Source organism: Vanessa tameamea, chromosome 11 (assembly GCF_037043105.1).
Source record: "Vanessa tameamea isolate UH-Manoa-2023 chromosome 11, ilVanTame1 primary haplotype, whole genome shotgun sequence".
Lineage (NCBI taxonomy): Eukaryota > Metazoa > Arthropoda > Insecta > Lepidoptera > Nymphalidae > Vanessa > Vanessa tameamea.
This window is the reverse complement of record NC_087319.1, coordinates 9662981-9689014: the sequence shown is the minus strand read 5'-3', so window position 1 is coordinate 9689014 and position 26034 is coordinate 9662981. Positions and strand designations below refer to the sequence as shown.

Below are 26034 nucleotides of genomic sequence, written 5' to 3'. Positions count from 1 at the left end.
AGTTTAAATAACAGCCTATAATTAGTACTTTTATAATTAATAATCAATAAAATTAAGTGTACCATATATAATATATTTTATATAACAGTATTTTAATTGGTAATAATTTTATTTGGATAAGTTTTTATTGACTATAAATGTATATACTTGTTACAGCAAAATTAACTGTCATGTACAGTTGACACGACAGGTTTTTTTTAAATCTCGTCTGTGTGTGCATCAATACAAAGATATAATAAGCGCAGATATTGTTAGCCCATAATTATTTTCCTTGAATATTAAACCTGTTTTTTGATTTATAGAGATGAAAATACAAATGAATAGAATGATTGGATTTCAATAGGACAAAAACGTGAATTTATTTAAAACGTCACGAAGTTAGAAACTATTTTAATTAACTTATGACGAATAAAAAATAAATTATTCTCGGGTTAATTACATTTAATACTATATAATTGTTCATGTCGTGTTAATAAATAGTTAAGCAAACATAAATCGAAATTAAAACGATCCCGGGTTCATATCGGATGAATTTTTGTATAAATAAATAAATATTAGACAACATCACATACATTACTCTGATCCCAATGTAAGTACCTAAAGCACTTGTTTTACGGAAAATCAGAAGTAACGACGGTACCACAAACACCCAGACCCAAGACAACATAGAAAACTAATGAACTTTTTCTACATCAACTCGGAGTGGCATACCCATAAAAACTAGTGTACACACTACTCGACCACGGAGGTCGTGTATGTATCTCAAATCCTCATTAGAGTATTGTAGAGCAATAAGGTTCAAGCAGTCTCTTTAAAATTATATCAGGTCCTTGCCCAGCCAAATATTGTTACTTATATATTTAAGTTTGAAATATATTTGAACTGTAGATATTTTTCCAATTAATATTTAAAAAAAATTAAGTTCTTTTATTGAACAGTTTATTTATACTATTCAATATTTAAATTATTTTATCTTTTAAACGTATGTCCTGTATATTATGATGTGGTTTTTCCTCTAGCACCTCTAGTTCATTCAAAATTCAAATGTTTGTTGTGTACTTGTCTGATAAAATTTTTATTTGCATTTTTTTTAAACAAGTTACGTACTGATATTATTAATGTTCCATATATGCTTATTGTATTCGACTGCTAACACATCGGTCAATAGCTACCGTGTTAACAATCAGATTATACATAAGAAAAACCCGCGGTATTCCCAAATATTTTTTTTTTGCAGAAATAAAATACGCAATAAGTTTTCATTATGACTTGGAATACGTTACATTATTCAATATTTTTTCTTTATTTGAATATTTACGTCTTTGAAGTTAATTAAAGCATTTGCTTCGCTTGGTATTAATGCGGTTTTTCATTAGATTTTACACAACATTCAATATTGAACTACAGTGGTATATATTAATATTATTTATTAAATACCGTCACTCTACTTAACTTTGCCTATTAAATCTTATAAGGAAATAATATTTATGGAACAATTATAACGTGGTGCAAGGAACTTTGGTCTATTTAAACCTAATTAAGTCAAGGGGACGTTTTCGTTCCACTGAAAATAAAACACTTTTAAAACTGAAAACTGTAAAATACTATTACCGATTTAGTTGAAGGTCTTTAATAAACAGCAATATATGAGAAAAATATTAACATTGTAACAAAAATGGTCTGAGTATATATTGGTTATGTGGCTATCGTATCATTGAAATGTTTCCAATCCGATATTAACGCTTTCAGAGGCCTTTTTTGCACTTAATATAAATTGTAGATTTACAGTATTTATCTATCAATAATTTAGTTATATAACCGTTGTACGGATAAATCCAATAGGATTTTCTTACATCGATCTTAATACAGTACAATATAAATAAAATATATATTAAATTAAAATAAAACCTATGGTTATAATCAAGGACAAGTTATTTATGGCTGACTGAAAAAAAACTACTGAATAAATTACATTTTTTAATTATATAATGTATATAAGTATATGCGTTTATAGTTTCACGCGCTTTAAATTTATATTTAAAGGGGATTTAGAATTTATTTGTATGATAATTTGATGTTCTCATAATAAATAATATACTGTAATATATGACGCAATCAAATACAATTCGCTTTTGGAGTAATTAATTGTTATATTTTAATAAGATTGAAGATTTACACTGTTTACATTATTATTTATTTAAAGATATGTTAATTATATAATGTTATATATAAATCTAGGTTTTTGAGTTAATTTAAAGCATTCATTATATCCTTGGATATTCGTTAAATTGAGACTAGACGGTTTAAAATAAATTACATTTTGAAATATAATTATCACTCAAACAACAACGAGACGATTTATTTTTGTGTTAATTACGTGGGTTTTCTGTATCTGTTTTTTTAGTCATACTTATTGTGTATATCGGTATTGTGTACTCAATAAATTATTGACATAGTTTAAAGGCAGTCTATATAGGCTAAAGTTTTGAATTCAAACTTACACAAACTAACAGATATGGGTTATTGTGGCGAGAATTTCTAAATAGTCCAACGCTTGCAAGTTTTATATGCCTATATTCCCTGGACTCAGATAACAAATAAACAATGGGATTACGCCTGAACTCTTTACGTTGTTGTCCGATTGCTATCCCATCGGACTATTTGAATTATGGAATAATAGTTTGCGCACACATTTATATTTAATAGTATTACTATTATTAGTTAAATAATTATTGTTACTTTAATTAACAACATAAAGAAGTCCTAAAGGATCATTACGTATTACAAAAATAAACTCTTAAACGTCTTTAGATAAAGAAATAAATATATATTATACATAAATAAAATGTCGCCTGTGCACTTGGCTATTATCCGCTGAGACGGATCGCCGTAACCGGGTTAATGAAGTTATTTACAATATATTAGTAAGACGGCTCAGAACAGATTGTGTACACTATGTGAATTTTATCAAACAAATTCTTAATAAGTATTTTTTTAAATCTTAATTTAAAATCGCGACACCGGCAAATGTACCAAGCCTTAAATGGGTACCACTGCCTGTAGATATTTCAACTGCAAGAAACTGGTTTATAGTGTTGTACTTACATTGGCTAACTTACACAAACCGGAACAGATCACTACTAAGTATTGCTGATTGGCGGTATAAAATGTAGTTTTCTTGAATTTTAATGTATTTTCTTTAAATAAAATGATAATAAAAAAATAATGTTGCAAGGACAATTGTTATCATTCCACGCGGTCTTGATTGGTACAGCAGCAATTTTTCATTTCAATCAATACAAGTTATCAACTTAAATATACATATATGTAAATAAATGTAATATTTTATAAATATTATATATGTAATAATAAATAAATAATAAATTTATAAATGTAATATTTATAAAATCTAATATTTTATAAATATTATTGAAGTGAAAATACGTAAATAAAATTGAAATTATATATTTATTTAAATTGTCTGTATTTCATTGGTCGTGTGATAATTACAATGTAATATAAAAATCAATTTAAAAAATTACAGCTGCTATGAATGAATTCGGATCCTCAATTCAATTAATATGATTAATTAAATATAAATCTACCTCCGGTTCAGAACGAAGATTCAATAAAGTTCTGGCTTAAAACTCAGGTAATTATTTAATATAAGTAGATTATTGGATTCATTAATTACTAATAATTTTGTACTCGTATATCCTGCATCAGAATCAACGAATACTAGTTTTACGTGTTTTTGTTAAATCGTATAAATTAATCCTCTATTGAATTGAGGCATTTTCCTATATTTTTTTATTCATTGTTGAGCGCGTTCATCGTCGCATCAGAAATTGACAATGTTAGAAGTGTTAACCTAAGGAACGGTTAACAATTTTTACATTATCACATACAATACGTACAAGGAAACTTAAATATCCTTTGTACTTTTAGGCACACAGCCACACTGATCCTTAAAACCGGAATTCTAATTATAAGTATTGCTGTTTGGACGGATCAGACGGACTTAGTTTAATTACCGGGTATTTTTCTTCAAAAATTCTAAAAAAAAACATACAGTTTCAATAATTGTGAGACTAAATATTTTTCTAACCAAATATTCTTGACGAATTTTTCTTACGAATACAATTTTTTGTTTAATCTGTCACGAAACTTTTGTAATGTTGTACGGATAAGTCCAATAGGGTTTTCTTACATAGTTCTTAATACAGTACAATATAAATAAAATGTATATTAAATTAAAATAAAACCTATGGTAATAATCAAGGAGAAGTTATTTATGGCTGACTGAAAAAAAAACTACTGAAGAAATTACATTTTTTAATTATATAATGTATGTAAGTATATGCGTTTATAGTTTCACGCGCTTTAAATTTATATTTAAAGGGGATTTAGAATTTATTTGTATGATAATTTGATGTTCTTATAATAAATAATATACTGTAATATATGACGCAATCAAATACAATTCGCTTTTGGAGTAATTAATTGTTTGATTTTAATAAGATTGAAGATTTACACTGTATACATTATAATTTATTTAAAGATATGTTAATTATATAATATTATATATATTGTAATATAAAGCAATTAAATATTGAAATAAATCTAGGTTTTTGAGTTAATTTAATGAATTTATGTTTATATCCTTGGATATTCGTTAAATTGAGACTAGACGGTTTAAAATAAATTACATTTTGAAATATAATTATCACTCAAACAACAACGAGACGATTTATTTTTGTGTAAATTACGTGGGTTTTCTGTATCTGTTTTTTTAGTCATACTTATTGTGTATATCGGTATTGTGTACTCAATAAATTATTGACATAGTTTAAAGGCAGTCTATATAGGCTAAAGTTTTGAATTCAAACTTACACAAACTAACAGATATGGGTTATTGTGGCGAGAATTTCTAAATAGTCCAACGCTTGCAAGTTTTATATGCCTATATTCCCTGGACTCAGATAACAAATAAACAATGGGATTACGCCTGAACTCTTTACGTTGTTGTCCGATTGCTATCCCATCGGACTATTTGAATTATGGAATAATAGTTTGCGCACACACTTACATTTAATAGTATTACTTACTATTATTAGTTAAATAATTATTGTTACTTTAATTAACAACATAAAGAAACCATAGAGGATCATTACGTATTACAAAAAGAAACTCAAAAAGGCACGGCTGTAAACGTCTTTAGATAAAGAAATAAATATATAGTATACATAAATAAAATGTCGCCTGTGCGCTTGGCTATTATCCGCTGAGACGGATCGCCGTAACCGGGTTAATGAAGTTATTAACAATATATTAGTAAGACGGCTCAGAACAGATTGTGTACACTATGTGAATTTTATCAAACAAATTCTTAATAAGTATTTTTTTTAATCTTAATTTAAAATCGCGACACCGGCAAATGTACCTAGCGTTAAATGGCTACCACTGCCTGTAGATATTTCAACTGCAAGAAACTGGTTTCTAGTGTTGTAGATACATTGGCTAACTTACACAAACCGGAACACATCAATACTAAGTATTGCTGATTGGCGGTATAAAATGTAGTTTTCTTGAATTTTAATGTATTTTCTTTAAATAAAATGATAATAAAAAAATAATGTTGCAAGGACAATTGTTATCATTCCACGCGGGCTTGATTGGTACAGAAGCAATTTTTCATTTCAATCAATACAAGTTATCAACTTAAATATACATATATGTAAACAAATGTAATATTTTATAAATATTATATATGTAATAATAAATAAATAATAAATTTATAAATGTAATATTTATAAAATGTAATATTTTAGAAATATTACATTTATTGAAGTGAAAATACGCAAATAAAATTGAAATTATATATTTATTTAAATTATCTGTGTTTCATTGGTCGTGTGATAATTACAATGTAATATAAAAATCTATTTAAAAAATTACAGCCGTTACGAATGAATTCGGATCGTCAATTCAATTAATAAGATTAATTAAATATAAATCTACTTCCGGTTCAGAACGAAGATTCAATAAAGTTCTGGCTTAAAACTCAGGTAATTATTGAATATAAGTAGATTATTGGATTCATTAATTACTAATAACTTTGTACTCGTATATCCTGCATCAAAATCAACGAATACTAGTTTTACGTGTTTTTGTTAAATCGTATAAATTAATCCTCTATTGAATTGAGGCATTTTCCTATATTTTTTTATTCATTGTTGAGCGCGTTCATCGTCGCATCAGAAATTGACAATGTTAGAAGTGTTAACCTAAGGAACGGTTAACAATTTTTACATTATCACATACAATACGTACAAGGAAACTAAAATATCCTTTGTACTTTTAGGCACACAGCCACACTGATCCTTAAAACCGGAATTCTAATTATAAGTATTGCTGTTTGGACGGATCAGACGGACTTAGTTTAATAACGGGGTATTTTTCTTCAAATATTCTAAAAAAAAAAACATACAGTTTCAATAATTGTGAGACTAAATATTTTTCAAACCAAATATTCTTGACGAATTTTTCTTACGAATACAATTTTTTGTTTAATCTGTCACGAAACTTTTGTAATGTTAATATTATATGTGAACTATTAAGACGTTCTAAATATAAAAAGGTCGTAACTTTAACAGCATTGTTTATTACAAAATAAATCATATGTTAATATAACTTTGTATTGATTCGGATAAAAATCATTCAACCATATACTTCTTTATTGCGGTCTACTTAGTATAATATCAGAAATGTTTCAGTTTTGTAATATATAAAATTACTTAGTCTGGTCACATCGAGGTCAATGTATCTTGTTGCCTTTTATTATCTTAATAGGTATAAGAGAAATTATCGACAGAAGTAATGTAATGTAAGTAGTACTTCTTATACTATGATATTCATTGATCAAAGATAAGGTTTTATTGAAAAAGTATCTGTGTCAGTTGAGATAATAACAATAAATTCCTTTTGTCCAATAAACAACATACATTAAGATTTAATGTGATATTGTAATATTATTTATGCTTATTTTAAATACATATATTTAAAAATGCCTAAATTAACAGCTGCACTATTTATTATTAAATCTATTTATATAATACTTATGTATACGGGAAAATGTACTTACTTTTAAAGAGTCCCATTTTAAAACACTTTCTCATTATGCTTGGGAAGGTATTTAACTTATTTACTTCTCCCATTTATAATTTGCACATAAACTATTATTAATATATATTTAAGTGCATTTCACGATGTAAGTTTTGTTTAAAGTCCGTGTGTAGCATCGGGTCGCTACGAACTATTGCATGCGACTGAAGGAGCCGGCGCTGCGCAGGCGCAAGTGGCACCGGGCTTGTGGCCTCGCTCATTGCCACTCTACATGGAAATCACATCCATGGATTATCCAATTAGAATCGAATTTTGTCACTATCTATGAAAACAAACACGAATATATATTTGAGTTTGTGTAAGTGAAAATTGGTGACGCTGTTTACATCTTTAAATATTATTACACATGATCTAATATTATTAATCGCTCGGAAGCAATTACCGCTGAGATAGCATACACGGAAGCGAAGAAGATTTTTATGTTTTCCTTATTTTTTGTTGATGTAAATAAATTAAATTGAAATGCTTTTTAATTGTTCATTATAATTGACCAAGAGTTAATTTTTTCAATAGATATTGCAATATATATAATCATTTCTGTTGTTTTTTTTTTGTTAATAACGAATAGAAACATATTTGTCTATGAAATATAAATGGTGTATTTATCTATGGATCATTTATCTAAATGTCAAGATAATAAAAACCATATTAAGAGAATGAGTATGAAAATAACCTTGCGAATGCTATCTGTTAGGAGAGATAATATTTCTTTTACATTAGCGATAATCTTAAACTTGTAATACATACTGAAATCAAACTAAGTGCTTTATAAAATGTTAAGTTCTTAGTAAATAAAGATAATTAATATATAATTTAGATATATAACAGTTAATAAGAACGGCATCATTTGAAATGAAGTCATTGACATAGAATTTTACGTTACACTACGAGTTCATCATTACCACATGAAGAGGATGTTGACGTACCTTACTGTATGTTACTACATAGTTAGTCAATTAGTTTGTTGGTCTATCTTTCTTTCACAGAGGAACGCATCGAATTACTTCCTTTGCATCTATATAGTATATGCTCGGAGAGTAACATAATACTATGTGTCACTTTTCATTCGCGGAAATTTGACGGGAGCGAAGGCGCGGATTATAATTGGTAACTTCTGGTGGTACAGATACTACTAGTTAACAAAAGTAATGTTAATTTAAACGTTGTTTTTTAATGTTGATGTCGTACTGACCGATTTCGGTCACTAGTCTCAAGGAAGACTCGCCAACTACGCAGAACATATTACAATGCACAAGTGTGCCAGGGTGTGCAAGGGTATATATTCCCTCACTCTCATAATCTGTTGGGACGGCAATACCGACACGACCGGAAAGGGTTCAGGCGCAGGAGTGACTTCCAACTTCTAGACTCCGGGCTCTTACTGAGAATTTTACTATATAACTTTTTATCGGTTCCATCTGGATTTTAAATTCAGAACATTGGTAATGTGCTCTTATATAGTGGCTACACTAGACCAACGTCGCAGTCATTAATTTTAATAATTCTTTTGTTAAAAATTTCATTTGATTAGCTGCGGAAGATTGATGTACAACTTGCTTCTGACCGATTTCGGACATTTTCGATATTGTGCAGCCAATTGCGTGAGATATTAGCGGGCATAAGTATGGGGGCAAACACAGGTGCATTCTTTATTTTTTTAGTCTGTTAAAGTGGTGTATTTAAGAATCATTTGCTTAACTATTTATTAAAGTAGTGAATGATCATAACATAGTTTTGGTATACTCAGACTAAATAACCTTCTGACACACTATCAAATATAATATATACTAATCAAAGACAATAAGATACATAGAATGGAGGTATAACTAAAATATAGCATTTAGAAACTGAAGCGGTTCAGACGCAAGACTCACCGTCTTTACAAGATTTTCAATGCACGAGATTGTAACACTACCAACGCTATAACTGACTTTTATTGGTCTGACCGGGGATTTTAAGTCAGGACCTCGACGTTTCTTTCTCGAAATCTGTTTCCCCAGTGAAGAAGTATAAACTTTCTTAAAATATACAATGGTTCCGTCTAATTATTTTCCGTTCATTTCGATTAATTCATTTTATTTTACTTTTCCTACCATTGAAATTTTATGTTGAAAGAATATTTGCCTAACTAATACAAGAAAATAAAAGAACAACAGTTTAGTTAGTATTCGTTGGTTTCCATACAGGATATATATTGTATATTTAATTATATGTAATTCAATTGAGCTTTATTGCTGAAAATTAATTTATTTTGCTGATTAATGATTAATGCTGTATTGCTTAAAATCGCTTCGAAAATAAGCCATTATTTTGCTTAAAAAGTGAAGGGTAAAAAATGGTTGTGTTATCCCTAAGAGATAGACATATACCATCGCGGACTTTTTAAAGTGTACATACATTGTAAAATACTGTAGTACATTATTTTGATCTATCTTGGGTTCAGCCAGCCTTTGCAATATAAGCGCAAAAAATATATTTATTTACGACATAACATTAGAAACCTCTAAAATAAAATTATCAGTGTTTCTTTACTAAATTGTGCATGTATTATACATAAAACCTCCTCTTGAATCAATCTATCTATTAAATAAAACCGCATCAAAATCCGTTGTGTAATTTTAAAGATCTAAGCATACACAGGGACAGACAGACAGCGGTAAGCGACTTTGTTTTATACTAAATAATGATAAATGTATTTAAAAATAATAAGGGGAAATAACATCATTACATAACCTTATAACTCCATTAGTCTATGTTTAAAAGGCTATAAACTGATTGACTGATATTGTTATCTGGGCATTTTTTTCAAAGTTTGCACAATTGTGATTTCAATTGTCGCCTGTTTAAAATAGAAGATTACGTAAAATTGTAATTTCTATACGAGTATTATGTTTTATTTTCTTTTATGTTTATATTATAAACGATTTTTTTTTCTATATATTTAAAATAAAATTGTAATTAATGATCGATGAATCCTTATTTTGTCATGTCCTATTGAATAGTTGTCAGACTTGAATACCATTGTTTCTAAATTCTGGCTTTATTAGCATCAACTCATAGTTTTATTGAAGAAATATTGAAACTGTCTCCTGAATGTGATATATGTATTATTGACATTACTTATTCAAAAATTTAAACTTTAATATGTACAGCATTACATTTCCATAAACAATAAAATACAAGAACAATCTGAAATATTTTCTAACGAAAGTACATTTACTCTATAGTTTAGAGTTGGCTGAGTAGTTTCGACGAATAAATATATTTTCTTTATTTGATTTTTTGATCTTGATTTAATCTATGCCTTTTCATAGACAAACACATAATACATACGCACAGACACGGAGAGCGCACGTTACGTTGCGGTAAATGGTAAGAAAGGTATGTATATTGACATAGGTCGGCGATTTTAATGATGCTGTTATTGTTACTTTACAAATGTTACTGTTACTTACAAAAGAGCGCCATCTATTGTCGATATTTGAAAGCATTCATTTTCATACTAGCGCGGCAAAATGCGCATCTTTTTTTTCGTATTCTATAACTTCGTTTAAGAGTTAAGTTTTTATGTGTTACTCGCTTGAAGATTTATAGTACCATCAATGAACAATAGATGGCAGGCTAGTCGAATCACATTTTTTTTACAAACATAGTCAAATAGGAGTTTTGCGTACTTGATGAAAGTGACACGTTCTCCCGTAGCAGCTATTATTGAAGATAGATCACAATAGATGACGTGCGAGTCTTTTTTGATAATATTTGTCAAATAAATTTAAAGAAGTTTTGGCGACTCGTGCCGAATTAATAATTTTTCGTATTGTATGCTTTGGATCGTATACTCAAATGTTTATTAATACTTGTTATTTACACTGGCAAAGTGTAAGCAGTAGGTGTCGCAGCATTGCAACGAATGCAGGTCAATTAGCTAATAAATTAATAATTACAGACCGTACAACGAGTAGAACATATAAACATCGTATGAACGCATAAATGAATATATCGACTGCGTTAACATATATTTATATCTTGTATCTTCTTCTTTTAATAGTTTATTAAAATTTTAAAATTCTTTTAATCAATTAACAAGTATAAGAAGTTTTGTGTAATGCGTTTTGTTTTATATTATTATTTTAAAGAGGTGACCTTAAAGAAATTATTTAATTATTTTATTTAAAATGAAAGTTCAGTTTAAAGAAGGCCAAATAGGCAAGTTTAAAAAGAAAAAAAAAACATGCTGCGCAGGTGTTTGCTTTCCTCTTGAGAAAAAGCTTTAGAGGTTATTTAGTGGAATAAGCTCAAATAAGTGTTGGTAGATATTCTCCTTCATTCTTCAGACATAAGATAAACTATAAGTACACATGAAAATACAAAGATGCTTATTCGGGTTGAACTTGCAATCTTCGGCTAATATTTACGTTTTCTAGCCCTTAGACCAGTGATTCCCAAAGTGGTCCAGGTTCTGGGGGTCTACGTAGGCGTAAGTAAAAAATGGGGGTCCATAAGATGTTAATGAGGGTCGACGAAAATTTATCTGCTTTTGATAGTAAAGAGCAAAAAATGTAAGCATAGTTTTTATAAGGGCCTACCTACATTGTTTTAAGTACCTAACTAAGCAGATAATATTTTAATAAGGCAAGCGACTGTTACTTGTCCAAACTTGTGTATTCGATATTACGTACAATTTCGTGTACAGACTTGCAAAACGCTATCCGCCCGATAATGCTTAATGGTGCATGCTTAACGATATTTTACTCTGTTTTCGATTCCGTATTAGAGTTCCTAGAAAGTAGAGATCCAGATTTAAAAGAAAACTTGATCAAATTCAAAGCAGACATTGTGCATTTGACGGATTTGTTTTAAAAAATAATTATATTAACTTGCAGTTACAAGGTGACAGCCTGAATTTAATAAAAACAAAGGGGATAATTTCGGCTTTTCTTGGGAAATTGAAATTTATGAAGCAAAATATTAGTCGGCGCGAATTCTCTCAATTTCCAACCTTGTCGCAGGTAGAATGTATTGATGAGGATATCTATACCTACAGTCAACATTTAAGTGCCCTGCGTGATGACTTCAAAAACAGGTTTGAAGATATGCTGACGATGGATATACCACAATGGATCATAAATCCATTTGATGAAACGGAAGTGCCCAATGTTGTATTACAAGAGGAGCTGCTCGAGCTAAGCACCAATGAGGACCTGAAGGTGAAATTTATTTTGGCTGCAAGCAGAAATACCCGAAAAATATCCTGGACTGTGGGAAATAGCAAAGGAATTTTTTAATAGCTTTTCTAATGTGGTACTTTGGCTTTTCTAATGGTGGACTTTTAGAATGTGGTAGAAATGTAGCAGCAGGGGGTCCACCGAAACCAGTAAAATTTTGAAAGTGGTCCACGAGAAAAATATGTTTGGGAACTACTGCCTTAGACTATATACAGCCCGTATATTGGGCTTAATAGAAAATTTAAATATTAAACTCCATAGTTTAAAATTTAGATTTAGAAAATATATTCGTCCATCAGTATTATTTACAGCATCAAATCAAGTGTTTCGGTTAGCTTGTAGCCTTGATGGTTATTTAATATATTTTAAAAATATATTTCCTATATTATATTTCGTTTCAAGTATCTTTCTTTTTATATGTACATATTTTTTGTATAAAAAATACAACACTTCAATGAAAATCATTGGGCGAAACCTTGATTTACATGTGCAAATTCGGGACGGATTAAAAATTTTATTTTTCATACTTTCATTTCCTAAGTGAATGGTTATTTTTAATTTTTTTAATTAAATCATTCACTACTTTTATTAATAAAAATGTTGAAATTCTAATAATATTTTGTTAATATAAATGCTTTGTCACTAATTCAAACTGAATAAACAAAAATGTAAATACCAATGTAGTAAATTGTTCCAGCAAGAAATTCAGAAGTTAGTCTCAGCCGCAAATCGAATTAACTCCATAATAATAATTTTAATTTTTAACCTATTTAGTGAACTTTTTTTTTTTAAAAAAAAGATTCGCTTCTCTCCTCTTTCCCTAACAAACTTATACACTGTTCCTATCAAAATAAATATTTCTTCGGTTAAATAGCTAAAAGTTTTTGTTTTTCATATAAGTATTTTATGGTTCACTTTTAATAAGCTTGAGACTTTTCAAAACTGGCATTTGTTGAATTTAATTACATTTTTGTATTTAAAAAATAGTATGTCATTTCTCGTCTTTCATCGCTAGCCGACGGGGTAGATGAGTTTACAAGTCGAGAGATAAACGTGAAAAAAAACGTCTTTAGTGGAGAGGTGACGGTTAGAGTATGAGAGCTGATGATTGTACTCAATGACTGCTAGGGATGCTGCGGACAACTAGGGGCTGATGACGATGACATTTAACTAAAAGCTAGGGCTTGGAATTTGTATATTTATATACTTTACAATTTAATTTGTTGAAACTTAGCTAATCTATTATACTTTGTTAGACATTATGCTAACTTAATAAACTAGTAGGTCGCCTGCGAAACTTCGCGTTTATTCAATATTTTTTTTTAGGAATTTCCAAACGTATGATAGGTTTTGTTTTGATTTCATTTCATTGTAAACTGCAAATTACTCATCTACATTTGGCGCCAAAATGATGATAGCTTTTTAAAATGTTTATTTTTTAATGTCAAATAGTAAATATTAGTTCAGTAAATTGCCAATCAAGAATCCTCTTTATTTTTCTGCACATCTACGGCTGGAGCTCTTCAAAATGAGACAATAACCGTTTTTTTATGCGCACTGGGACAAAAATCGGCTTACGCTATTAATATAAGATATGATCAATATATTTACTCATTTCTCATTTACTTAATATTTGATCATTATAAGTAATTATTAGTTTTAAACAAAATTAGACTAAATTAGAAGAAATAAATAAGAATTATTCTTCTTATTCGAAGTAACGATAAACGTCTATTTTTTTTTAATATAACGATGCCCGAGTATTTATTTAAATGTTATTTGAAAAACGTTTCTTTTTTTTAATATGAAATATTGCTCAATAAGACTTTTAAGTTTTTATAATAATAATAATATATAATTTATTTAATAGAAAAAAATCCTTAATAGTTACGTACACTACGTAAAAACAATATTCAAAAATAAGTAGCTAACTTGATACATTATTTATAAAGGTCCTTTGAAAATCAGTTTGTTTTTTAAACAATCAAACTTGTGAAAGTACGTATGCTAATAATAATCTTACACTCAATATAAACATTTACCAGGAAATCAGTATAAAAAATATTCACGATTATGACGTACTTTGCTTACCAGATCTATTTAATATTAGTAGCATCAAGGTTGCATTCGAAGTATTTTTTTTAATAAATTATATCAATTTTAGTAGTAGAGCTGTACGCAAGTTTGTCTGGATGAATCTTATACTCTCACACATAATTTTACAGCGAAATATAAATACTTTGTATTTTCGCTTAGAAGGGTTAATGAGTCAGTCTCAGTACAGGACCGTGTCCTAGATAATAAACAGAAAAAGTCGACTTTGCATTGGCTATTGACTCCTTAGGAGATTTAAGGATCATGTTAAATTCGATCTGTTAATAAATTAAAGCAAATGTACTGTATTTATATTATTTTGAAAATTGTCTGTTGGATTGACTATTCAAAAGAGTTTACGGTAAAATGAATAGAGTTGAAATCGTCCTTGGATAATGTTGGGAGGTGTTATTAAATTAAATATAAGATTAAGATTTATCTTGTTAAGACATTTCAATTTCAAAAAACCGGAATAAAAATTAGAGCGCCTTTAATACTAATAATATGTTTTTTTTGTTCCATCAAAATATAAATTTGACAAAGTCAAAGTCAAAAACTTTTATTCAATATAGAAATGTTTACACTTGCTTATTGATAGTCAAAAATCTACCATAATATATACATATAATACACTGACGGATTCATAAACTGCATAAGTTAAACTAATGCCGAGACTTTGCATTAATCATAAATAAAACAAAAAAATTTAAACTAGAACTGCAGTAAAAGATAAAAATATAGCTGGGACAATAAAACTTATGCATAGTCTCAAATTAGAGTAAAGTTTGAAATTAAAAATATAAATCCTTCTTTTTTAAATTTGCGATTGAAATTATTAATCTTAATTGGACTGAAGAGCAATAGGACTTCATTGATGAGTGCGGGACTTGTTTAAATGGTCTCGCAGAGTCTATCGTCGACGTGGGGAGAGATATGCTCAAAATTCTTTTGCGTGCTCCTTTTGGAGGAAGTTCGTTCGAACAGAGCTTGTGTTCATCGACAGGAGTTGTCAAAACGGTAGAAAAGTTGATTTGAAGGTGCAACAAATGAAATTGAAAAAACCAATGTCTCAATAAATAAACCAAAACCAATATTTGTTACATTTATCGTTGGTATTCAAAAAAATGAATGGTCCTTTCTAGTACACCAACATACACTTAAGGATATGATACTACGCCGTTATGAACAGAACTATAGGTTTCAATATAAAATTGTATTTGTTTTAATACTAAATGGTTTATGATTCCGTCATTCACCTTAATTTCAGTTAAAAGTTTAAAATAACTTATCACTGCGAATCCATAACATAGCGTATTAGAATAATAGCCAGATTTTTTAAACAATTAGACACTTAATTGATTAATTTTACTTTACTGCCTAAATGACTAATATTTTCCTTAATCATTTGTAATTACCTAATGTATGCAATATAATGTTCTATCGATAATTTTTAAAAGTAGTCAATACATTGCACAAAAAAAAAACGATTAATTAATTACTTAAAATAAGTATAAAATGTTTTACCCATCAAATTCTTGATCACTTAAATATAAACTCGTGCAGTGTAAGAAGTCCTATGGAAAAGGTAAGAAAATTTTAATTATATTTAAATTACTATAACATTTTATACATTGAACTGAAATAACGCCTCCTCTCCACGTGATGGTTTGAAACTTATTCAACCTTCTGCTTCAATGCAGATTTGAGTCGTATGTGAATATGTACCACATGTGTGCATCCTTCACAAATTAACCCATATGCTTAGGATGATAACATTAATTAACTGAGCACGGAATATGAACCCAAGGAATACTTCAGTACGTGTAAATTCAATGGTATTCTATTAAGATTTCCCAGTTCTAACCACTCGGCTCTATATAATTTATTTAATGGCTTCTATTTTTGAAATATTTTATTGCCAACTATATTTATCACAAATGCATACAAAATGAGTTTTAATTTCAGATGTTTCGTCTAATAATATTATTTACTGCATCAATATTGATCTTCAGTTACAATGTGGAAGCAAAAATCGATAGTAACAGAGGAGTCAGACAATCAAGCCCAGAACCAGATCTTAACTCTTTATTCGTCGACAGTTTTGGTAACATAGGTTCTATAATAACATTTTTAAAATCGCAAGTTCGAGATATTGTCATAGATATATTTATCGAAGTGGTTAAATTCACAAGAGGAGTTTTACATGAATACAAAGTGAAGTTATTCAAAAGATTAGGAAAGTATACACTTTCTGATGTATTCCATTTCGTATTTGATGGAGTTTTTGAATTTGTTGGCGAAACTGACTCGAATATTGAAACTTCAATGGAAAGTGAGGGCTCGCCCGGACCATCAGTGTATGATCCGAATTACGATTTTCCTGAACCTTACTACCTCGAGAAACTCATACAGGCTGAGAGAAAGTAATTCATAACTAGGTTTTGGCTAACAGAGTTAATTTCTAATAAAGGCAAAAGTTCACTTTCATCCTGTGATATTTGTATAAAAAAGTTTTATACTGTAAGCGAGAGTGAATATATATATGTACCTATGTGTAGAAATAAATATGTTTGATAAAGTTATTGTTTTTTTTTTCAAGTATGTTTATTTACTAGTAGTTTAGTTCGTTTACTATTTAAAAATATAAATAAGAAATGAAATTCTTACAATATCAGTTTAGTACAAAGAAAATAAATGATAGTATATTAATAATTTCGTACGGGTCTACGATAGACCTGATCGAAACCTATCCGCGGTTATAGATCATTAAAATATATATATATTTTTAGTCGACAAGATATATCAAAAATTTATTTTTTATTACATTTAATATAGCAATATCTCGCTTATAAGTGAGATATTGCTATATTAAATCCATGAATTTCAATGACATGACAGTTCGACGGGCGACAATGTTTGACGTTTACGTCGTATTACGTAAGTCGTGTAAATAATAATTATTGTTAGTTTTCACCACCTAAATAGAAAATATTGATGTTTGTCAATCACGTTTATAAAAAAAAAATATGCGAAAAGTAAATGATAAACCATACTTATTTGTTTAGTTTTATTTATTTCACCCGAGTGAAGCCGGTTTTTCTTCTAGTATCTCATGTTTTAATTGACTGTTTGTATATTAAAGTGCATTGTACCGATTGACTTTACGACTGATTCCAACATATTTTTACTGATTTGTTCGCCAGACGATACAATCTAATAAAACTGTTTCTGTGGACTGGAGAACTTGAATAAGACGAATCGAATTCGAATCATCCTAAAATACGATCCGTACGATCTTACCCCAACGCACCATATATCAACATTTCGGAAAAAACTCACAGTTATATGCTTTGGATCAATATTTCACTGTAATATTCTTATTAAATTAAGTAGAAATATTCTTTAATATGTACTCCTTAATCATGTTAAAGTATGTAAAAAAATCTTAAAAAATAATAACTTACAAATTCCCGGAGCACTATCGTTATTTTCATAATCTATCAAATAGAAGAGAAAGGAGACCAAAACGATCAGTAAATAGTTCATAAGTTTTTTATGAATATTATAAACTAGTTTTCACCCGCGGCTTTGCTTGTGTTTTATGAGTTGGTTGTTAAGTATTATTTACACAATATCTTTTAAATTATAGCCTGTGTTATTCTGATGTATGCCCCGTATTACTGAACTTTCATTAAAATCCATTCAGTAGTTTTTGCGTGCAAGAGTAACAAACATGCATACATACAAACTTTACAATATTTGTAAGGAAGTAAGGATCTTTTATTTTGCCTAAAAGCCAGACAGGTTGTTTTACTCCTTATATTATTTAAGAGCAAAAATTTATAAATAACTTTGCTTCTAAAAATGTTAAGGCGTTTCAAATTTTTTTATTATGCTACTCCTCAGGCTATGCAAAATAGTTTGTGTTAAGTAAAAAGTATTATAAAACAAGCTGAGATAAACTTTTTTTAAATGTTTAATTACTTTTCTGTTTCAAATTAGGTAATAGTTTTTTTTTAATTTAACTTATATTATTTTATTTATAATAAAGGCAGAAGTGCAAGTTTTCCACCTGATTAGTATGTTGTGAACATTGCCAATATAATATATATAATATAATTATTGATCTTGTAACAAATCTTCACACAGTTGGTGCGCCATGAAACATGGATGTTAAGATTTTATACCATCAGGCACGTAATTACGCCGTCTCACTTGCTTTTAAAATCAGATTATTTAATAAAAAAAATATAATTATTTGGCGATAGGATATGTAATGAGTGGGTGAACAAATACTCACTCAGGCCAGCTTGCACAGAGTCCTGTCTCCAGTGAATTATACCAACCATGTCTCCACTAACGATTAGCACATCTTCAAGAATAGTCAGAACCAGTATATTGATGTTCAACTTAATTAATTGAGGTTGTTTCTAGGCTCAAATATTTATTTTATTTTATAATTATTTATCAAAGTTATATTAATAATGTAACTAAATATATAATGATGTAGTTCTCTATAACTGAATATGTAAAATTACAGATAGGTAGACTGGTAAATGTGGCCATTTGTCTGTCCATACTGTATATATGTCCCTATTCCCTGATGGTAATTAATCACCACTGCTCATAGACAGTACAGTACAGTAAGAATAATGATTCCTCATGATCCACGTTATTAGTTTAGTCATTAAAAAATTAAAACCAGGTGTTTAAGTTGAAATTTTTTTTTTAAATATAGAATTATGACATCTGTCACGAGATATACCGTTATTACACTTGAATATGTCACTTAAATAATATGCAGAAATCTTTAGTAAATCATTAATTTTACTAACAAGACTTCTAACACAATTTGTTTTATATATTTGTATATTTTTTTTTATTGTATATACCTGGACGTTTTACTACTTATTTATCATAAGCCATTATAATGATGACTAAAAAACTGGATTAATTGTTGATTATCAATTAGAATATATATAAATGTTATTGTTTTTAATGACATGTAGGCTCTATATAATATAATAGATGGAAATTAATAAGTGATGTCTTCAACCGGTTCATACAACCTTAACAAAGTAAACTTTATTTGATTTGAATCAGAAATATATTAGAAGGAATTTGGTTTTCGACAAAAATTATAAAATCTTAAGTTGAGAAATATATGTTCTTATCTGTTTTGGTTACACATATTTATAATCTTAATATCAATAGTATCGTTATAAACTGAGACGATAACTCACGAGGATATTAGCTATGCGCGTACCACACATTACAAAATATATTGCACAATTACAGTCTATTCCCTCATTGTCGTAATTCGACCGAAAAGAATTCAGGCGTTGGATCAGCTTGGATATATTCATTGAATGGGATGATTGTATAAAAAGTGTTAACTCCCAATTTCAAACTGTTTTAAATTTTCCTACAGAGAAAGCCTTGCCATTTTTATTGGCTGACCCCGAAATTAAACCCAGAATCTCGTGACAAGATTTGCCTGCGCCTTTATTATTAGAACAAATATCTTAGCCGATGTTTGATTTTCGGGTCCAAGCCCAAGCAAGCAGCTTTCATTTATTAAATTAATGTTAATATTTCATTTCGTACTTGTCGTTAAAAAAGCATGGTGGAGTTAGTTCCAAAACCTTCCTCACGAGAGGAAAGGTGGCCTTCGCAGCAGACACAGGTATACTGAAGTTAGGGAGACGAGCAAATTGGCCACCAGATTGTAATTGACCACCAGCCATAGACATTTGCGGCGTAAGAATAACCATTTCTCTATACATAAACGCGACATCAGAGTCGCCGAGGCTGTGCTCTCTCTGATCGAGCACGGAGTAGGGCCCGCTGGATTGTAGTAATTAGGATAAAAAAAAAAAATCACCATATACAGTATTTTTATATATTATATATTATTTATTATGGACTATTTATATATTATTATAAATTGAAAAAAAAAAAAAAAATATGTCAGTGTGGGCCACGTCTTCCAAGAAGACGACAAGGTCGAAGTCCAGCGAAGATCTGCTGATGTTCAGTAAAAATATAAAATAACGCCACAGTTTATAAAAATAAAATGTAAAAAAAGGCACGGGCAACTGTGAGCCCGTGGATGTGGCAAAGTAAAAAAAAAAAAAGAATAACCATTTCCTACATTGTACATTGTACACCACCAATCTTGAAACTAGGTGTTTTGTCACTTGTGCCTGTAGTTACACTTGCACATTCACCTTTCAAATGGAATACAACAATACTACCAACTTCGAATTCTCTCGGTTAAATCTCTGGTTATATATTATGAATATGTGTATATTTAACGATCAATGCACCAGTTCTACAGGCGTCACATACATATTTAATCGTATTTAAAATATTATTTAAACTATAATTAATTCAAATGTCAATGAATTAAATAGTGACACCTAGACAACACTAGTAACATACGTGGTATAGTGGCTTTACCAGTGGACAGAATCACATTATCCTCCTTTGGACTATCACAATGAGATTTCCACTTGTGTATAATAATTTACATATGTTGTGTTAAAACCCACTTATCACATATTTCGCATCTGTAAGTTTTCTTGATTTTAAAAACGAGTTCAACCGATATTTTTCCAAGGGTTTTACCGTGTAATTTATTTATCGAAGTAAATAATTTTTAATCTTAATCGAATTCGAACTTAAAAGTTTATTAAATTACTTTTGATGTATTTCTTAATATGAAGTAAGATTTCCGAAATAACTTTTCACGGTTTTTTTTTACAACTGCCTCAGATGTTTTTTTGTGATTCCGAGGATATTTTTTTCATTTCGGCGCGTTATTTTCATATAATATATGATCAGTATATCTCGTAAGATGAGTTGTAGTAAGATTCAACAAACACTTACAGTATGAACCTTAGATATCTCAACCAGTTAGTGTAATATATTACACTAACTAGTTAAGATATCTCTTAGATAGGCCACAGAATAATTTGTAATAAAGAAAAAGAAATAAAAAAATCAAGAAAGTAATTACATGATTTTTTAAAGCGTCATGTCGAAATTTCCAATCTTTGGCATATCGACTTAAACTTTTACTAAATCTACTTACATATATAACCGTAAATATAACTCCGTCCATACATTAAAGGAAATTTTATTCCCTTACTTACTCATATAACGTTCAAATTATATAATAAACAATCGCTATAATTTCATTTTAAATTTGCTAAAAACAAAAATAAGGTTTATAAAAATATGTTTTTCCGTAAAAAAAAAAAATATAATGCATTTCAAGGAATAGTAGTAATTGCTGATAATAGCTTATTAGCTAAGAGATAATTTTAGAATTTAAAAAGTTATTTACTTGCCTCATAAATTATAATAAAAAAAAATATATATATATACTTATATTTTCATTTTCATTGTAACTTATATTTACAGTTATTGCTTTCGATACTAAAAATAATAGCAAAGTTGCCTATCACTGGATACATAACTTTGCTATAAAATAAATCAAGGAGCATGAATGTAGAGCGTGAGCGTGGTATTAACGTGAAAATCAAAAGCTTTATTAATTTATCAACAAGTATATTAAAATACAATCAAACGTCACGCTTTCACTAGAGTGAGATAAAAACTAAATATATAATTTTAAATTAAATAGAATAACTGCGTAATATAAGTATCATCTATGAATATAAAAGTTGTTTATTTTAAATTAACATACGACGTCAGTGGGTTTTACAATATACAACTTCCTAGGGAGAAAGTGAGGATATTATAGTAATTTAAATATTCGGAAGGTAAATATTATTTACGTAAGGTTCCTAATATTTAAAATTACTATAATTTCTACTGAAAGGAAACTTGACAGTTATGTTACTTTTAATATAAGTCATCTCAACAATGTGATTCTGTAAGAAACCATTCGTATGTATATTACTCGTGAAATATTGACAACCGACTTACAGTGATACGCCATTTTGATATTCTATAAATTTAATTATTATTGTAGTAAATGTTGTATATCACATTCTGACATTTCAAGCTTGTGTTCTGCGTTGAGTTTCTAGTTTCTTATTACAGAATACCCTAACTGTTCTTTACATTTTATAGTTTGATTTCGTTTATTAGCCAGTCAGGGAACAAGCATACTTACGCATAATATTAAAGATCTTACATATTTTTACATTGGTTTGTTTACTTTTTGGATGTGTGTAAATAGAACTCATATAATTGATGGACCTTACAAGGTCTAATCTACTCTATACGGTCTACTCATACAATATGGTTTATAGTTACAGGGCGGACAAGACAAGCTTTAAAGTATAAATATTTTGCGTATTCTTTGGTTAGAGCTTACTATATCAATACATTTGGAGAGTCAATGGCCGGCCTTCTTCATGCGAAAGGTGCCAAAAACTCGAATAACAGATATTCAAAAACTTTGTGTCCAAGATTAAAAAAATGAATCACGGCAGCACTTTTTTGTTTTTTATATAGGTATGTAAAAATTGACGTTGTTTTCATCCGATATAAATAAATAAATAATAAATTTAAAATTTATACTATAAATCAAAGTAACTTTACTACCCATAGTAGCAGTTTTACAAATATAATGTACACTGTGTTTTTATAAAAAATAGAGATTTTTTTATGTTATAGAGGGCAAACGAGCAGGAGGCTCACCTGATGGAAAGTGATTACCACCGCCCATGGACATCTGCAACAGCAGGAAGGTTGCAGGTTGCCGGCCTTTTAGGAAGGAGTACGCTCTTTTTTTGAAGGTTTCCAAGTCGTATCGGTTCTGAAAAACCGCCGGCGAAAGCTGGTTCCACAAAGTGGTTGTGCGACTAGTAGGATGCAAAGAAGGACCGCATCCCATCCCAATCTGCTGGCTTGTAGTGCCACACGCGGCGGCAGCCCACGAAACGAGGTCGTGAGTACCGCGCAACCGGCACTGTACTCCGAACGAGACAGTGGTCGACGAGCCCAAAGGGGGATCGACGATAATCTGATGGGAAGTGAGCAGAAGGTCCAACAGGGAAAGTGTATGATCCTCCACGTCTAGTATTCGCGTTGGCGAGGTGACCAGTTGTGTCAAATCATATGCTAAAGCGAAGTCGAGAACAGATCTACCCGCATGATCGGTAGTGCATGATCCAAGCCATTCGTCATGGTGGGCATTAAAATCGCCAAGAATTACGATATCTGCGGATGGGATCTGCTGCAGCACGGAATCTGTAGCCATTTGGACGTGCTCGACCAGTCCGTGGGTTCCGGCATTACCGCTATGGGACCTATAAAGGCACGCGTAGATTCGCGGATGGTCGTCGCAATCTACACGCAGCCAGATAATCGATAGGTCCTTCCTTTCAAGGCTGCCGAGGCGTCGAGAGCAGATATCATCTCTGACGTAAATGCACACCCCAGCTCGTGGTATAAAGGAATGTTCCAATTTATACCCGAGGTAGGAAAGAAAAGTCGTATCGGCAGGAGAGGGTATCTGGGTCTCGGTAAGAAAGAGCAAGGCCGGCTTCGCCGTCTCAAGGTGAAAGTGAACGGCGTTCAAGTTGGAGTTGAGTCCTCTTATGTTGCAGAAGTCCACAGTGAGGGTGGTAGGGGTTGCCTTATGATGCGTGCTCCGCTTGCCCCGATCAGTAGCGAGCGCAAAAACTGGTACTTCCCCGGGCGTGCCGGCCCATTTGGCTGCAACCCGAAGGTATGCAGTGTGGCACTACCACTTAAAAGATAAAAGTCTCCTCCTCACTCAAGGAGAAGGTTCGAGGTTATTCCACCCCGCTATTCCAATACGGATCGGAGGATTTAAGTGCATTTTTTTGCATTTTATTTTACAAAATTCAATTCAATTTTATGTTATGTTTTGAATCAAACCTGTAGCGTCTGCTTACTGTCATTAAATTCTAGATTAAAGAATTACTAATCCTAATCATTATAATTATTATTATGTTGACATAACCCAAGTACCTAACACAAAAAAGTAGCATGACTATTATAATCAATGCCGTCAAGTGACCGTTCATAATTTTATTACCTTCAAATGATCCAATTTGAGTTTATTTAATTAAGTTGTCCTCGTTTAAAAAATGTATTAAATAAAAATAACAATAAATAACAGCTTTAATACCGTAACGTTATCTTGGTATAAGTCGCAGGTTTGATGTTTGACCCCCTTATCGGATATTGTTAATATATCCACTATCAACACAAGTTTTTTTTTCTTTAAGTAAAAGTGACATTATATAAACACTGGAACGGAATTAAAAAACAAATTTCATTCTTTAATTGTAAAAAAATAAAAATAAGATAGACTGTATTTTAAAATGATGAATGAGATTTAGTGATACGAGTATTTTGATAGTTACTCAAGACTACCGCAGATGTAAACATCGGGTAAAATAAATAATATAAAATATAGTGTAAATTTTTTTATGGCAATTTTAAGTGTATTGCATTATTTATTATACTAGACAAAACCATATAAATGGATCTCCGACAAAATGTATGTGTATAAATTTCAGGACAGTATTTTGACTGGCGCTAGGTTCAAATTTAGAATCAAGAAGTATCACATACTCCAGGCACAACCCAACGTGTGTAGTTAAATCAAAACTTACTCGTTCTATGTGTTGTATATTTTGCTGGCTGTGTTAATTCTCCAAAAAGAGTTTCAATATACATAAAATATACATTTAATGTATACTTTTGCAATATAACCAAAAAGTAACCTTGGCAGTGCAGCAATGAATGACTAAATAGAATTCTTCTTACAAATTATAACTCTAAATGGCCCCAGATTTAATAGGCCAGCATTTGCATTCAATTGCTAGTGCGATATCGATGTCCACGGTTCGCAATTCAGGGTCTCAAGATGATGAATTATTTATCTGAAAATTATGTATTTATAAGTAAATTACATGGTCAAGGGTATATTGTTTCCGTTACCCTTTTAAAAAATTACGTCTTACTTATTATTTAGCAAGTGTTTATTAAAAACATTTTTTCTGTCATCATTAATCTGACTATTGAAAGAAAAATACGGCATTGTTAAACTAATCACCCCATAAACTTAATTAATACGGCTTTGTGTAAAACTGTCTAGGTAGGTACCGACATCAAATTTCCTACCAAATAGCAAGACTTAGTATTGCTGTGTTCTGCTTTGAAAGGTGAGTGAGCCATTGGAACTACAGGCATAACATCTTTGTTCCCGAAGCTGGTGATGCATTGGCGATGTAAGGAATGGTTGATATTTCTTACACCACCGATGTCTAGAGGCTTTGGTGACCACTTACCATCAGTTGACCGATTTGCCCGTCCGCCTACCTATATGATAAAAAAAAACCATTTATAAAAAATATTATACCTATGTATATGCATAAATATTTTAAGCAATACTCAAAATTGAAGCCAATATTCAAACATTAATTGTCGACTTGTGTGTCATAGAAGTATAATTTATCAATATTTTATTATTAAATACTGGTTTGAAAGACGATATTATCCTCAGTAAATATCATGT

At 30.0% G+C, this 26034-nt stretch overlaps 1 protein-coding gene across 2 annotated transcripts in view; it reads right to left on the bottom strand.

Moving 5' to 3' along the window:
- LOC113402546 (organic cation transporter protein-like) overlaps window positions 1-26034 on the bottom strand; it is a 62195-nt gene that overhangs the window by 20956 nt on the left and 15205 nt on the right. The window contains exon 1 of one of the 2 annotated variants that reach the window (XM_026642835.2): window positions 7145-7346. The exons of the other annotated variant lie outside the window; for it this stretch is intronic. Within the exon in view, the coding sequence (XP_026498620.2) occupies window positions 7145-7217 (73 nt within the window). The 5' untranslated portion in view covers window positions 7218-7346. Of the gene's footprint in view, window positions 1-7144; window positions 7347-26034 lie in introns of those variants that run through there. 2 annotated transcript variants of the gene reach the window in all.